General features: G+C 31.8%; 1 protein-coding gene across 1 annotated transcript; it reads right to left on the bottom strand.

The window, feature by feature from the left end:
- Positions 1-10,963: 10,963 nt before the first annotated feature.
- Positions 10,964-11,602, bottom strand: LOC111905424 (60S ribosomal protein L13a-4). The gene is made up of 4 exons (XM_023901121.1): positions 11,526-11,602; positions 11,265-11,381; positions 11,054-11,141; positions 10,964-10,975 (listed from the first exon to the last, which is right to left on the bottom strand). Exons 1-4 carry the CDS (start codon positions 11,600-11,602, stop codon positions 10,964-10,966), a joined length of 294 nt encoding a protein of 97 aa, XP_023756889.1.
- Between the last annotated feature and the right edge of the window lie 6,820 nt (positions 11,603-18,422).

The following is an 18,422-nucleotide window of genomic DNA, read 5'->3' as shown; positions in this document are numbered from 1 at the left end:
AAACATGTAAATATCTAGATAGATTATTCTAGAATAGCCTTGTATAAAGAAAGAAGTAGTAGCATCTAGAATGCAATTACGGATTAATATAACCAACTTTTTAATTGTCATCGTACAATGAGTGAGATGGCAAACGGGCAACAAGCTGTGCCGCAAAACCTTTTTTAATGGTAAAGCTAATTCTTTTAAAGACTACATCCGAAGATCTAGGGGATATAACATTACTATGCATGATTCGTTGTACTCTTTTAAGAAGCTCTACCGCATCCGGTGCGAGGAAACCAAACGTATCAAATGCAAATGGTATGAACACGTGTTTATTTTCCAGGCACGATCTCTCATGTTTGGTGACTTTGCCTGTGGCTGCTTTTAAAGCAGCATGTCCCGCTGTGAAACCCCCAGCCCTCAGGTCCACGAGAAGGGATACCCCTGTAAGATCCACACATATGTGTTTCCCTCCGACCCATCCAAAAATCAAAATGTCAGCCCGTCTGAGGGTTGACCTTCCTTCTGTCGGGTCAGTCAAGAAATTAACAGGTGCCTCTTTCTTAGCGGAAACCCCGACACGCTTAAATATGTCAAACAAGACATCCCTAACCATATCGTGCCTGTATTTGAACCCCGAGAGTTCTTTACAGTGAACTGCATGCTCCCCAAAAGAGTCCAAACATGCCTTGCGACACACATGACACATCTCGTCAGCTGGGAAAATGGGAATCATGAGTCGATATTTGAGAATATTACAATACTCCACGGGAGACATGTGTTGGCCAAGCCCATCTATAGGGATAGCCAGAAGAAAATATTGAGCATGTGGTGCACGTAAGCACTGGAAAACCGCTTTCTGCCGAGCCGTCATGTCGAAATGCACTTCCATATCTTGGACAATTTTATGAAAAAAGGCACTCGCCAGTGTATTCTGGGATTTAGGGGGGCGGTGTCTTTAGTAATACAATTGTTAAGGTCAAAATCTTGACGCTTGTTGTGAAGGGATGCCAAGGCACAATCATAACCGGAATCCATACCATGTATACCGCTATCCCGTAAGATATGGTCTTGCAATACCCAAGACTAGGCCCTTGAGGCAACAAAAGCATAGGAGGTAGCCTCTACTGCCGAGTATAAACCCAATCCCCCAAACATAATGGGTAAGGAAGCAATTCGCCATTGTATGGCACCAAAGAAAGGGCCCCCATAAACCACAATGTCCTTAATCTCCCCGCGCAATCCATCGTCAAAGAATATTACCGCCTCCTCCATGTGAATGGGTTGGCACGTCCTCAACCCAAAGAAAAGCTTAGCAATACCCATACAAGACCGAAGAAGAAGGAGCTCACTCTGGGGGTCAGACAATTATGGAAGAAGGCGCATCAAATTCACAACGTTTTCGGCTCTCTTTATGGCTAGGTTGCGAATGAAACTAACATCTCTACTAACAGCTCCCCCAAGAAGTTTCACCCCCAAAGGTGGCCTCCCGATGTCCGCCGAAAAAATCCCCTCCCGTAACTTCCTACCATCACACAAGGCCCAAACGAGCTCGATTATCTTGATATTCAGTTGAAGGCCCAATTTTGGGCCAGTCACCGTAATGATGTCCAATGCTTTGGCCACCTCCTCCGAATCTCCGATAAGTGTGCCATCATCCAAGTACCATGCATGGAGCAGAAGCTTGCAATTGTCTCTAATCTTATGCAAGAGCGGGTGAAACACAATGGCAAAGAGAAGTGGTCCCAAGGGGTCTCCTTGTTGAACCCCAGTAGAAGACCTGATATGTGTGTTGCCTAGATATAACCTTGTTGCTTGACCATATAGGAATTCTACCCACAAGGAAATAGAGGGACACATCAGTCTGACCTCATGAAGTAATGCGGATCAGTCAACAAGGTTAAAGGCATTAGAGAAGTCTACGGTAAGCATGGAGAGAGATTTGTCATCGTGGCGCTCACTCAACAACCTATTGGCGTTATGTAAAATGGCCTCAACGCCACCCGACACCCCGAATCCGAACTGAAATCATTGAGATATTTGTCCATTTCTTTACCAACCCCTTTCATGGCCAACTTGGAAACCAAATGTCTCCATATAGTACCTACTGCAACAGGTCGTATTCCCTTGTCAGGTTTTAAGAGCGGCGTGAGAGGAGCAGAGGCAACAAATTCTGCCAAGCTCGAAGGGCATCTTCCCCCTAGCCATAGATTAACCATAGAAGTAATAGCACGCAGGAGGTCTTTGGCTATAGCCGAACCTTCTCCACAAAGGGCATCTAAAATGTGTTGAGCTCTCAACCCGTCCCTCCCACACGAGGTACCTTTAGGGAAGGATTTAATTCCCCCAAGGACATTGTCAACATCCACAACCAGGGGAGGTTCTAAAAATATGGTGTTGGGCATGGAAGGCGGTGGCTTGTATGGATGCTTATCCTTCAATGCCTTCGTGGTATCACCCCCAAATGGAGCAACCCCCAAAGAACATACAACTTTCACCGCTGCTGTAAAATGTCCATCGACAACCTTACGAAGACATTGTCTGACATTGGTGTTGCCCGGTGTTCTTTTCTCCTGAATGTACTCTTCTTTTTTATCTTGTTGCTCCAGTCTTGCATTGTCAACTAAGTTTTTAACTAGCTTGGCGATACCGTCTTCAGTCCCCCAAGTAGCTAAAGCGCTCAAGATATTACAATGTTGCAAAGACTTCCTGTTGCCAGACCTACTTTCTTGCCTATTCTTGGGCCTGAACACCTAAAGAGTACACCTAGGAAGAATTAACAGAGCAACCCACGCTTCAACGGATCCAGGATGAGAAACCACTTTGGAAAGGGATGCTTTCAAAGCCTGAGAGAAAGCCATACGATAGTTATGAGGGATGCTTTTGACAGTGGTGATAGGCAGCTTAAAAACACGATCAAGTAGTTGAGCATCCATCACCAACCCATCATTGAGGTCGGCTTCCGGTTCATTGGGTAGCGGCTTTGGAATGCCAACAATATGCATACTCATGTCATCAGCCCCGTCAATAAACTTAATCAAGCCACCTGGGTGGTGACATGAGAAGGTGTAATGACCTTATAAATAGGGGTGTAGCCATTTGTTCCAAGATCATCGGAAGTTGTCTTGTATTCTCTTGAGTTTGTTTAATAGAAGCTCTCTTTCGTTTGTTTGCAACTCTTATCCTTTGTCTCTTGCTTTCCAAGTCATTAGTACACCTTCATGGAATCGTAGTAAGTCATTAGTACACCTTCATGGAATCGTAGTAAGTCTGGCTTAGTACACCTTGGTTTTTTTCTATTATTTGCATATTGCGCTCGTGTCCACCACTTTGAAAATGTCGGAAGAGATCGTTTTATTTTCTTTGCATTGGATTAAACATAGAGCTGAATTTTTCTTTCGTTAGATTGGAATGTTTGGTATTCTTCTCTGATCTAGGCTTGTAAATTGTAGCTTCTGCATTAACCTTGCTAGTGTTTTTTATCGATAAAATTCCATAGTTCTAAAAAGAAAGAAATAATACTATAATATCATTGTTTAGGTTTTAGATAAGTCAGGAATTGGAAAGTAGAAATCCATAATAATTATCTTTCGGTTAAAATCCTAGCATGCAATTTAAACCAATGATTTTTCATGATCTACTTCTTACTCAATAGCTGTGAAATTAATCTAACATCAGACCATATATAAGAAAAATTAAACAAAACTTCCATCTTGATAGGTATTTTTGTGTTTGACGATAATGATAACTCATTGAATTCATGAGCTATTCGACACTGCCAACACCTTGGTTAAGGGACGCACTATTTTGGACGACCATTTGGATAGTAATATGCGTTGTCCTTTTTGTTATGCATGCTATTTTATTTGAATAAAAATTTCAAATTTCAACATATTACAATTTTAGGTAGCAAGAGTTAGTTGAAGCAGTTGGACACCTTTTTCATTTCAACCCTCCATAATAGACTTTTTGTCAATTTAACCCTGTTGTTCACACTTCAAAATTGAAAAGGCTTTAGTAGAAAAAGATAGAATAATAGAGAGGTGAATGCCGTTGATACCGGAAATGTTGATTTTTGATGATTGGACACTTCCATTCTCGTGATAAACCTTTTCTTTTATACAACTTTTCTATGGTTTATGAACGAATAAAGTGATTCGATTTACTTTCTAATTTAAATATGTAAAAAAAATCATACAAAAATTGATGTAATAAGTCAAATAAGTTGGATAAAGTTGTCAAAATTAAGATTTCACTTATATTTTGGGCGTGTTTGGTGAAAGTAACTGTTAGCTGGAAGCATTTAGCGGATATCGGGTAACATATAGCAGGTAGCTGTTAATAAGAAGTTGCAACTTTTATTTGTTGTATGAGTGTTTGGCAAAAGTAACCGGAAGCTTTTGAAATATATAAAATTACATAAAAAAAGAATTGATTAAAAATAAATAAATAAATAAATATATTTTTAAGGGTAATTATGAAAATTAATTTCAAAAGCTCAGTGACGTTTTGTTAAACGCTACATAAAGTATCGTTTTGTTAAACGCTACATGAAGTAGCTTTTATATTTTGAGCGTTTTGTTTAAACTAAAAGCTAAACGCTTATACTGCCAAACGAAATTTTTTGTTTAAACTAGAGCGTTTTTTCAAAAGCTAAAAATTAGAAGCTCTCAAATACTAGCAAAAACTCCGTGCCAAACACGCCCAGATCATAAATGTAAGATCTTAAAAAAATTGAATTATTCTTCAAATTTGCTTGTAAAAGTTTGTTTGTGTATACCCATTAAAGTTGATTAATACATGAAGAAACCGTATTATTAAAAAACCAAGATTATCATCCTTATGAACAATTAATGCAGTGATAGATTTTTAGAGGGGGGGGGGGGGGGGTGTCTCAAGCCACCACTTGATTTTATGTTGTAGTGTAAAAAAAATTCTATTATGATGCACCAACTAAAAAATATTTGTAACAACCAATGTAAGGTGCAACTACAACCATGATTCATGCTTCTGCCAATGTCAAATGTAAAAAATCATAAACATACTAGTATATACGGTGTGATATTCTAACCTAATTCGAGATAAACGGGTAAAATTCGGATGCTCGATAAGGATTTCAACGACCTACCATGCTCAATTTTAAGTTAAATGAGCGAACTTTTGTAGCTCAACATTTAGCTGGATGAGAAAATTTTCAGTTTATGCATGATATTTTTTTAGCACAAATGAAAAAATTCCTAAGGTTTTGAAAAAATAAAGATTTTATTATAAATTAAAGACTAAAAAGAGGACCAAAAAGTCTTGCTTAAACGTTATAAAGAGTGTGGAAACTATGTCTATTTCGAAATGAATGACGGTCCAAGTAACAGAGTGGATATATATATATATATATATATATATATATATATATATATATATATATATATATATATATATATATATGCAAAAGTTTAACAAGAAACCATTTTAAACTATAGAACCAAGAAACCATTATTTTTTCAAGTTTTAGATCCTATTATTTATCGAAAAAAAAATTCAAAAAATATAAAAATTCATAACTTTTTATCTTCTTTCCATTGATATAAAATTTGATTATTATTTTTTCTTTTTACTTTTTTATATGTTCAGATTCACATTGTGAATCTACATTATAAATCATTAATTTTGTATAAATTCATTGTATGAATCACCACAAATTCATAGTGTGAATCTGCATAGATTCATAGTGTGAATCTGCACAGATTTCGCAGGGTGAATCTGCGCAAATTCACAATGTGAATTTAAATAAATTCACAGTGTGAATTTTGAACAGATCAAGTTTGTTTGTTTGTTTGGGTTTTTTTTTTTTTTTTTTTTTTTTTTTTTTTTTTTTTTTTTTTTTTTCTAAATCAACTTTGATATCAATGAATGGAGGATAAAAAGTTATGAATTTCTATATTTTTTTGTTTTATTTTTTTTGATGAAAATATTGCTCTAAACATTGAGAAAAGATTGGTTCCATGGTTCTAAAGTTTAAATTGATTCCTTGTTGAATCTACCATATATATATATATATATATATATATATATATATATATATATATATATATATATATATATATATATATATATATATATATATAAGTATTTTTCAAAAAAAAAAATTTCAGTGATTTTGACCTACAAGTTGCAATTTTTTGATAAAAAAATAAAAAAAAAAGTTTTGTGATCTTTAAGTATTTTTTTATGCATTTTAATGATTTTTAGGGTTTTTTTAGGGATTTTTGTTTTCCATATAAACTAAACCTATATATATATATATATATATATATATATATATATATATATATATATATATATATATATATATATATATATTCAGAGTAAGATTATACGGATGTGTACGGTGGTTTAAAAGAAAGGGTTTATGTCATTTTTGGTCACTTAACTTTTGGTTTTGTGTTTATTTGGTCACTTAACTTTTTTTAAGTGTTAAAAGGTCATCAAACTTTTGGCTTCGTGCTCATTTAGTCACTTAACTTTTTTTTTTGTCACATTTAGTCACCAAACTTTTAATATTGTGTTCATTTAGTCACTAAACTTTTAATTTTTTTTTAAAAGTTTAATGACTAAATGAGCACAATTTTAAAAGTTAGGTGACTAAATGAACACAAATCTAAAAGTTGGGTGACTAAATGTGCCCAAATCAAAAGTTAAGTGACTAAATGAGTACAAAATCAAAAGTTTGATGACCTTTTAAAACTTAAAAATAGTTAAGTGACCAAATGAGAAAAAAACCAAAAGTTAAGTGACCAAAAATGACCTAAAACTTAAAAGAAAAACAATAAATATATGCGAATAAGATTATACAATCCTATTCCAAATTCTAAGATCTAAGTATATAATCTATCCGTTCCAAAATTATAGTCTATTTTTCTTTTTTGGTTTATCCTAAAATAATAGTCAATTTCTAAAAATAAATAACGATTTTACCAAAGTATCCCTCATTATTACTTAACAAACTAAGTATTTAATTGAACATTAAATGCAAAGTAAGGACAAAACTGTTATTTTATTGTATAAAGTTAGTGGTAATTAATGTTTTCTTAATCTGTATGTTTTTTTTTTTTTGTGGACAATAATTTTAGGACGGAGAGAGTATTTTACTTCATGATCATTCGTAATATGACCAAGATTGTTTATCAGTTGTTGAATTTGAAGATCGAAATTAAAATTTTAACAATAATGAGAGGAAAGTAGCAAAGTTTTATTTATTTATTTTTATTTTTAAAGATGTACGTAACTTAAATATTATTTTATTAAAAAGATCAGATCGTTATACAGTATGTATATTATTTGATTGATGGACTCTTTCATTGTATCAATCATTTTGTAATATATATATATATATATATATATATATATATATATATATATATATATATATATATATATATATATATATATATATAGAGTTAGGTTATTTTGTTTCTTGCATTTATTGTGTGCTAGAATGCACCAACAAGAATTTAGTAAATTAAGTAATTATTTAATTAAATAAATATAGATATTAAATGATTTCCATAATTATATGTATATTAAATTAAATTTATAATTATAATTCTCTTTTTTTTGGAAACTAATTAAATCTGTCATTAATGTCAGCAATAACATTCTTTTAGAATGAATTCACATCTAGATTTTTATATATGAGTTCGTATTTTGTTTCAGGGTTCACTCACTTAAAATACAATAAAGTTGCATGAAATATGAAGAACGAGAGTGTTTTCTATTAAAATATACTCTTATTCTATTGGAATACACTATTATTCTTCTAGATATGAATTTATTCTGAAAGAATATTATTGCTGACATTAATGACGAATTTAATTGGTATCCATAAAAATGAGTTATAAGTATAGATAACATTTAATATACATATAATTAATACTAAATTTCTATTGGTGCATTCTAGCACACAATAGATGTGAGAAACATTTGAACCTAACTCTCTCTCTCTCTCTCTCTCTTTCTCTCTCTCTCTCTCTCTCTCTCTATATATATATATATATATATATATATATATATATATATATATATATATATATATATATATATATATATATATATATATATAGAAAAGTGAATATACCCTTAAGGGTATATAAGCTTAGGTACGCAAACTCACTATATTACGTCATTTTGTATCATATAATTCATTCTAATTGTCTAATGTTCTTATAATTTTACTTCTAACTTAATTTACTTGCATAATTTTTATAAATTACACATTTAACTTTCTCTTACATAATTTTTATTTTCAACTACAATATATAAAACATAGTATGTGTTCGACAAAAAAGATGTGATGTAGTAGAAAGATTATAGTGATATTTCGAAAATTTTGAAAGTAAATCAGGTTAGGGGTTGAAGTTTAAGAACATTATAATGAATATATCAAATAAAACGACGTATTTAAGTGTGTTTGGGTACCTAAGTTTATATACCCTCTATATAGGTGATGTTCAATAGAGAACCATAATTAACCAAGGAACCAATCATGAGCATCAGAAATCATAACGATCAACGGTCAAGGAAATAGATGTACACTCTTACATTGGACGCATACACACCGGATTATAACAAAAAATCTAACCTTTAAAAAAAACCCACCACTTTTTTCTTTTAAAATTTTTTTAGGCCATGTTTTTTATCGAAAAAAAACTGAATATACCGTTGTTCACGATCTTTCGTCCTCTTTCCATAGAGATCAATGATATATAAAAAACGAATTTTTTTTTTTTTTTTCGAAAAAACCCACTTCATTTTGCTTTGATGAAAAAGGCTAAGGTCTATTTTTTATGGAAAAAATATTAATAAATATATCAAAATTCATATTTTTTATATTTTTTAAACATAGATTCATATTCATGTTAAAAATAATAATAATAAAAATAAAATAATAAAAAATGATATTTCAGTTCAGATTCACATTGTGAACCTTTTCAGATTCATATTATAAACCTGTTCAGATTTACAGTGTGCATAATAATAAGTCAGATTCACAGTGTGAATCTGAACTGTCGGAGCTTTTTCACATTGTGAATGTTAAAATTTGAAATATTCACAGTTTAGATTCACAGTGTGAATCTACACTGATCGAGTTTTTTTTTTTTTTTTTTTTTTTTTTTTTTTTTTTGTGAATCTTCTCAGATTCACAGTGTGCATAATAGTAATTCGGATTCACAATGTAAATCTGAACTGTTTGAGATTTTTTATATTGTGAATGTTAAAAATTGAAATATTTACAGTTTAGATTTACAGTGTGAATCTACATTGTTCGAGGTTTTTTTTTTAATCGGTGTTGATGTTTATTAATAGAGTAGAAAAAATTAATATTTCTGGTATAATTAGTTTTTTTTTTATAAAAAAAACTTAAATATTGAAAAAACTAAGAAAATTAAGTGAGTTTTTTTTCGAAAAAAAAGTTCGTTTTTTATATATCATCATGGATCTCTATGGAAAGAGGAGGAAAAATCGTGAACAACGGTATATTCGGTTTTTTTCGATAAAAAACTTGGCCTACAAAAATTTTAAATGAAAAAAAGAAGTGAGTTTTGTTATAATCCGGTACATGTGCGTCCATTATAAAAGCTTACAACCCTTCCTTTTGTCGTTGATCGCTTTAAATTCCGACGCTTTGGATTGGTTCTTTGGTTCCTTGATTAATAATGGTTTTCTATTGAACTTTTCCCTATATATATATATATATATATATATATATATATATATATATATATATATATATATATATATATATATATATATATATATATATATATATATATATATATATATATATATATATGCTTAGGTTATTGTATTCAAAGTAATTATTGTGTTATTGTATGCATAAATGTGGGCCAATCAATTTTGCTTATTTTAAGAAAGTTATTAATATGTATTACTGAATTAAATATAATTGAAAATATCGTCTAATTTAATTACAAGGGTATTTTAGTCAATTAATATAGATTTAATAAAGGAAAATTGCATATTTTAAGGGATCATAAATTCTATTAATTTTTAAAATCCGATTTTACGAATTATAATTCTTTTAATTCGGACATTTTGACAGAATATGTTTATGAGTTAATTCAAAAAATAAAAATATTCTTGAACCATAAATAATAAAATATTCTTAACCTATTTTGGATCAAGACTTTAAAAACTTCTTGTAGAATAACAAATTCTTGAACAATCAATTGAAAAATAAAAACAAAAAATACATTATTTCTTATAGAATACGGGTAACAATCGTTAAGAATTATATTTATTGTTAAAGAATAAAACAAAAAAAAACTTTCAAAACGGGAAAGAAAACATCAAAATCTAACAACGACACTAATACATTCTAAAAGAATAATGTTGCTTAGAATTACTTTCAATTTTGTGGTCCGTTCTTCAAGCATCAACTTCTGTGAAAACAAAACCAAATTGTAGTTTAGATTCCAATCATGCATTAGCAAATGTAAAATAAATCAGTGAGAAAACCAAGAATTGTAGAACATGTATAAATCAGTTAGAAAATATCCATACTCCATTCCAACAGAATTTGAATTCTTGATTCCATTCCAACAGAATTAGATTCGTGATTTCATACAATTCATGAACAAATGCCATTGATCTTCTTCAATGGTCCATAAGCGATTGATTCCAACCATTCTTACGAGAATGACATTTTGTGAGACTAATACGTTCTACAAGAATACCATTATATGAGAACACATTTATCCTCCTTATCTAATATAAGGAAAACTATAAAATCAAAAGTTGGCATAACAAAAAATTAAGACACAAAAATCAACACAAGTGTATTGCAAAAGTGAAATATGAGAAGACAAAAAAAACAAAATCTCTAGCAAGAAACTAAATTTAAATGGTTTAATAGGTAACAGGAGCAAAATTTCTAGAATTAATATGTTATGTGTTAAATGGTTTAATATGTATACTAATATAAATATAAAAAGATTAAAAAAAAAGTTTAATGAAGCTAAAACTAAATACAACACATAAAAAAATATCTTACCTTGATTGTCTCATAGTGATTCCATCCAACTTCAGATGAAAGCTGTCCAAGCAAGCAGTACTTGTGTCCCGCAGTGAGCCTCAAAACCCTACATTTGTTTTAGCAGTATTCAATAAACATAATCTCAAGATATGAATAGATAAATCTATCAAACACCTGATGTAAATCTTAATTTAAAATCAAGTTCATATAACATCAAAAAGAAACTCACTTGAGGGCATCAGAGATGACCATCCTCTTTTTCCTGTTGTATGTAGTTGGGAATCCTTCATAAATCTTCAACCTTGCAAGTGTAGCAGCTCCACGCTTGGTTTTGTGTGGGATCATACTATCAACAAAAAACATTCATTTTTTTACCATTCATAGCGACACAAACAATTACCATTTCAATAAGATTAAGCACAAACAATTATCATTTCAATTCAACGAATTATAGAATACAAAGCCCCGTTGCACCCACCTCTTCTTCTACGTGTGATGATGACGATCAAACCAACCAAGAAAACGAACCCTTTTCCCCTCGTATTCTTCCTTCTCTGCTATTCCCATCCACCACAATTCCTCGTCGCACCCACCTCTTCTTCTTCTTCCGTCGAGCCAATGCCACCGAAGCCCCACTTGTCGTCGAACCCTCTTCTGGTCTCACCCCTCACTGTTTTTTCTATTCCTATCGAGCAAAGCCTTTGAAGATTCGCTCTCTCTTCTGTTCCTATGCTCGATTTTATGGCGATGGCAATCGATTTTTGTAGAACTCAAGATCGATTTTGTAATCTATTCCAATTTTGCAGATCGGCTAAGATTTGGCTTTTAGATAAAGAGGGGAACGAGATTTAAATTGGAGAGATTAGGTCAATACCATGATTATAAGGATTATTTTTAGAAGTTACTAAACAAATTACTAAATTACCCTTATTTACTTATTTAATTATTTAATTTTTTATTTAATTTTGATTGGCCCACATTTATGTATGCAATAACACAATAATTACTTTAAATACCTGAACCTATCTCTCTCTCTCTCTCTCTCTCTCTATATATATATATATATATATATATATATATATATATATATATATATATATATTCCCTCTGTCCCAAAATTATAGTCCACATACTAAAAACACATATTAAGGAAACATTAATTACCACTAACTTTATTAAATGAAATGACAATGGTACCCTTTTATTACACAAAACTCATCATTTTTGTTGCATTTAAATTCATGGTTGGTTAACTAATAATGAAGGGTATTTTGGTAAAAAAAAAGAATATTTATTTTTAAAAGTATGCTGTTATTTTGGGACAAACCAAAAAGGAAACTTGGACTGTTAATATGGGACGTATGGTATATATATATATATATATATATATATATATATATATATATATATATATATATATATAATACACAACATGCTTATGAACAGCAACCGGATGAACCGGCTCAGCCTGTTACTGTCCATCAGTTTCTACTATAATTTTAATGCTTTTCAGGTTATCGACTTCTCATATGATTTTCAAGACATCGACTTCTCCTCTGATTTCAAACCTTCTTAGTTCATCGCCGTCTCATCTGCTTTTGAAGCTTTTTATCTGATTTTCAAGTTGGACCAAATTGCTCCTTTTGGAATGTTCTGCATCCATGTGAGCCTATATTTACTCCTTCCACCGCCAAGATTGTCCAAAAAAAATCAAGCAAAAGACCATATGTATTCAAGAAAGAAGTTATGCACATACAATAGATTGTGTGCGTTTTCAGCCACTATAAAAGAATGATCCATTTAGAGATATTGGATGAGTTCGAGAGGTAAGCAGGAAGAAGCAACAATGGACATCGGCACTGCAGCTGCTGGTGGTACGATGACATGGGCTGCCAGTAATAGTGGATGGAGGAGAGGATCATGATATGGGAACTACAAAAGTGATGAATATAATTTCCTGGATCAAATTTCGTACATATACCCACCGTCTACGCTCCAACGATTGGCTTCCCTGTCATCACCACCTTTGTTCAATCCCATCACTTCAGCCGCTAAATTCCAGGTTAGTTTCATCTAAGTTTTCATTATCCCTTACTAATTTAGCACTAGTTTTTATTTTATTTTATTGTTACTTTGTTAATGATTTCTTCCGATATTTGGAATTTCCCGATCCGACATCCGTATTACTTAAGCCTCGGTGAAGGTTTTGAAGTAATATTGTGAGGAGAAACTTGATGTATTTATATTTGCCTTCATACAGTTTTTATGGAGGTTTTCATAGATCATTATAATCAACTGAATGAAGTGTTGGATTAAATGTCTAAGGTCTTAACTAAATTGGTGTAATCTAGAAGAATAAAAGGCAAGCCATTTTGGATTAGTAATAAGAAAGAGATAAAATGGTTTATTAATATATTATATGATTAATGTTTTAATTAGAAATATTAATAATTAAATAAGAATTGATTATAATTAATTTGAAATTAATTTTGGGTTAATTAGAATTAATTATAGATACAACGACTGAACTGCAATTGTTCAAAAGTTGAGCAAATGAGAGAATAAAAAACCTTCCTGTGGTGGACAATTCTAGGAGCCCTCTTTAGGGTTCTTGGAAGCCTCCTTATCAGATAAGGAACCTAGATATGCATTTAATTACAATATTATTATTTTGAATTCAAATTTAGGTTTCAGGGATTACCTGGCAGTAATATAAAGAGGCATAACCCCTTGGAAATCCGATCCTAACACCACTCATAAGAAGAATTCATATTTCTCTTCTCCTTTTCTCCTATCTTCGATCCTAGGGTTTCCTAGGTTGTTAGGTGTGACGCATTAGAGGCTACCACAAAATTGGAGCTAGTTTTCCAAGGAGACTACAAAGAGATTTTTCTAGCTTAATTTAATTTAAGCAAATGTATGTTTTCTAGTCTATGATTTTCGATTTCAATAGGGTTTAGTTTTTTTTTTTTCATAAAGTATGTTTCTATAATAGTAAAAAGCCATAGAATATTTTAGGTTTCATGTACCAGTAAGTGTTATGTGAAATTCCATATTTACAATGATTTTGCAACCTAAAAAACTCAATAGTGATATCAGAGCCAAAGACTTTCAATTATAAGTGCATAATGATGAAACAAGAAAACAAAAAAGAAACGTGAAATAATTTGTTAGCCCACGACATGGTCAGTCCTCTTCCACATAGTGGTGATCTCCTAGAAATTAAAATTCGGGATTTGCTTGCCTTTTTCAAATTTGTAGGATAATTATTAGTTCTTGATATTTTTTTAAATGGTAAAAATTTGATTATTAAAAATAATATAATTAAGAAATCCTAAGAAAATAAGGAAGTTTTAAAAAAAGATAATTATCCAATTATAATATGTTTAGATAAAAGAATATCCTTAATAGGATTTAATATAAATTAACTAATAGTTTAATTAAAAGTTAAATATTAAATCTTAATAGTTTAAAAGATTAATTAATTTAAAAGTCAAAATAGTTAAATTTAAACCTTGTGTTTTCAAAAGGTTTTAAAATACACCCTATACCTGTATAAGAATCATAATATTATATGTATACTATAAAAGTCATTTGAATCAAGAGTATGCATCATTCATGAAGCCACACTATAAGAGGGATATAAGGAAATGATCTATCAAATGACCGATGAATGTCCTTTTCACCCACCGCTTCTTTGTGTGATGGATCATTGTTAGTCGAAAGGATTGATATGAAATAGTCATATTAAAAGTATAATATAAAGTAATAGAACCTTCCATAAATCCCACTATAGTTACTTTAGCAAAAAATATGAAATTTTATTCTAATCCATGAAAACGCACACCATTTCTTTGTAACTCGTTCGTGGAGCGTGCATAGTTAACCGACACACTAATGTGGGGCTTCAAAGATGAAATGATGTTACATATTTGATCTTTATGGTTGTTAATGTAGCGTGTGTGGTTAACCGGCACATCAATGTGAGATCATAAACGACCCTATGAATGTCATGTGGGTTTGCATAGTTATTCACATCTTGTTTATCATTCTTAACATCCCAGTCATAAATTGAAGAGCATAATCCATGATTAAACATGTCATTGAATATTTCAATAAATCTTGAATGATCTAGGAATTTCATAATATAATGAAATTGGTAAAGTGCTTTACCTACCTAAAGTTAAGTGGCAATTAGATTACAACATCCCTCTTCTTAATTTTGAATTCTATTTATGGATCCTAGCCTTGAATATTAATTAGGTTAAAATATTTAGGATTGCATGAACAAACTAAAATCTTGTCTATTATTTTAGATGTATGGAAATGATGATCTTCCTCCTCCTTATCCTCTTCCATCCACTCAAAACTTCACTCTATTGTCGATCCTCTCAAAAGATAAGCTTACTGGTCCAAACCATATGGTATGCATAATTTGAAAATAACACTACGATACGAGAACAAATAGTATGTTCTTTAGAATCTCGTTCCTAAAATTGATAAAGAAACTACTACTCTTAAGGAACTTGTTGAATATAACCAACATATTGACGACGCCACAGTCGCTTGCATTACGATTGCAACCATGACACATGATCTTCAAAATTCCTATGAGGATTACTGGCCATATGAAATGAACTTGGCACTTGCTCAAATGTTCCACAAGATCATTATGAAGTATTAAAGGTCCTAATGGCTTGCAAGATGAACGAAGGGGAATCTATGTATGCTAATGTGCAAAAGATGCAGAGCCACGTGGAGAGGTTAAAAAACCTCAATGTGAATTTTGACAAGGAGCTTGCCATTGACATGGTGCTCAACTCCTTACCAAGTAGTTATGCTCAATTTATCCTAAATTATCATTTGAACAATATTGAAACCATATTGTTTGAGCTTCATAATCTCTTGCAAACTATTGAAGATAGAATGAAGAAGTCTCATTCCCAACCCAAGTGGAAAGGAAAGCCCACATTGGAGAGTCTAGTCGGACAAAGGGAAAGGTCAACTTTGATACTCCTCCTTTTAGTGCTCCAAAATAAGTTGTGTGCTTTCATTGTGGCCAAAAGGGAAATTGGAAGAGAATTTACCCCAAGTATTTACAAGAAATGAGAGAAGCAAAGGGAAAGGTGTCGAGCTCTGCATCTAGTATGTATTCTATTGAAATCAGTAACACTAATTTTTCAAACTCTTTGATCCTTGATACTGTATGTAGTCTTCATATATGTTCTGATATGAAAAGACTAAGTGAAAGGGAAGAAGTCGAGCATGAGAAGATGAACCTGATCATGGGGAATAGGCAAAAGTCGGTTGTTACTAAGATTGAGACTTATGAAATTATGTTTGATAATGTTAGGGTTGATTTGAACAATTGCTATTATTCGTCAGAAATGACTAGAAACATAATTTCTTTTCACGTATTATTTAGATAAGGTTATCTTTATGGTTTTGATAATAATGATGGTGCAATTTTAGTTTATAAAAATGGTGCATTTATTTTCAAAGATTATCCTTGTAATAACTTATATGAAATAGTTGTGTATATCAATGAACTTGTTTATAGTATTGTTTCTTCTAATGGTTTAGATAAGGCATTCTCATGGCATTGTCATCTTGGGCACATTAACAAAAAACACATCGCCCAACTCCAAAACAACGGAGTGTTGAAATTGTTTGACCTAAAATTAGATGATGAATGTGAATCTTGTCTATTAGCCAAGATAACTAAGTCACCTTTCACTGCTACTTGTGAAATAGGTGAATGATTGTTAGACCTCGTCCATACTTATGTATGTGGTCCTTTCAGATCCACCACAAGGGATGCTAATCGCTACTACGTGACAGTTACTAATGATTATAGTAGATATGTGTATATCTACTTAATTAAGCCTAAATCATAAACCTTTTAAATGTGTAAAGGGTTTATGCACGAAGTAGAGAATCCATTGGGCAAGAAGATAAAGTTGCTCGAATCTGATAGGGGTGGAAAATATCTTAGTATCGAATTCAATGACTATCTTAAGGAATGTGGAATCGTTTCAAAAATGACACCTCCTAGGACACCACAACTTAATGGTGTGGCTGAGAGGCGTAATCGAATTTTGCTTGACATGGCTTGTACCATGACAAGTCGAGCTTCGCTCCCTATATTGGTCTAGGGGTATGCTTAGAGAAAACCGCCCATATCCTCAATATAGCTCCTACAAAGAAGGTTGTAAAAACACCTCACAAGATGTGGACAAAGAAACCTCCCTCAGTAGCACATATCAAGGTTTAGGGTTGCGTGACTCTCGTTAGACGCAAGACCCAAGATAAACTGGAACCTAGACTCGAGAGATGTATTTTCATTGGTTATCCACAAAAGTACTTTGGATACTTGTTCAATAGAACTAGTGATACGTGGTATTTGTATCTCAAAGAGGAGTTTTTTAGAGAGAGAGAGAGAGAGAGATAAGAGAGAGAGAGAGAGAGATAGGTCATATACAATGAGGACAATGGGAGTTTCTATCACCACCCCGCTAAAGCGGAAACACGGGGCGTGGCAATACAAAGGGTTTCATAGCAAAAGTTAAAATACAACACCAACCATAGTATTAAAAATCATTACAAATTTACAATTGGTTTGTAAAAATATTTAAAGAAATTACAATGTAAACTGAAATACAACATGCGAATGCTCCTAACAGTGATGTGTCCCTAAGTGCCACTTACTCAATGATTCCTGAAAAAGCATGTAAAATGAGCGTGAATTATAAAAATAGTTGGTGAGTACTCACAGATTATAAACAATATTGGTTTCTAGAATCGAATAAAAGTTTTGATAAAAGTTTCCACAAATAAAAGTATATTGCTAAAATGAGTTTTCAAGAATCAAAATAATATTCGTTGTTACAAGGAGTAAACAATTTCATTGCTAAAAAAAGTATATAAGTTTTCAGTAATAAAAGTTCGTTGCTATAATGAGAAACAAGGTTTATTGCTATAATAAATAACAAGCTTGTATGTACAAGAGCAAACAATGAGTTCACAACCAAGCCTATGACTGATGCCCTATCAAGATCTATGCTTATTGTTCCATAGATTAATATGCTATCATGCACTCAAGCAATCGGGCGAATGAGGAGTTGTCAATTCCTAATAGCACTATTCATAATGACCATTGGCTCAAAGAGTTAATGGTTGGAGTAAAGTGGAAGGGACTTAAGACGATAAGGCCTCATGTTTCAAGTTACATAAACATACATAGCAAAATATAACAATCAAGTTTTAATACAAATCAATTTAAGTACAATGAACAATAAATAATTTTCCTACATAAATATAATGCTTTTCTACCCCAAAAAGTAAAAACTGAAAATAGGGGAGTGCGTGAACACTCACAATGCATTGA

This window comes from Lactuca sativa, chromosome 6 (genome assembly GCF_002870075.4).
Source record: "Lactuca sativa cultivar Salinas chromosome 6, Lsat_Salinas_v11, whole genome shotgun sequence".
Lineage (NCBI taxonomy): Eukaryota > Viridiplantae > Streptophyta > Magnoliopsida > Asterales > Asteraceae > Lactuca > Lactuca sativa.
The sequence above is the reverse complement of the archived record's forward strand: the minus strand, read 5'-3'. Positions and strand labels throughout refer to the sequence as shown.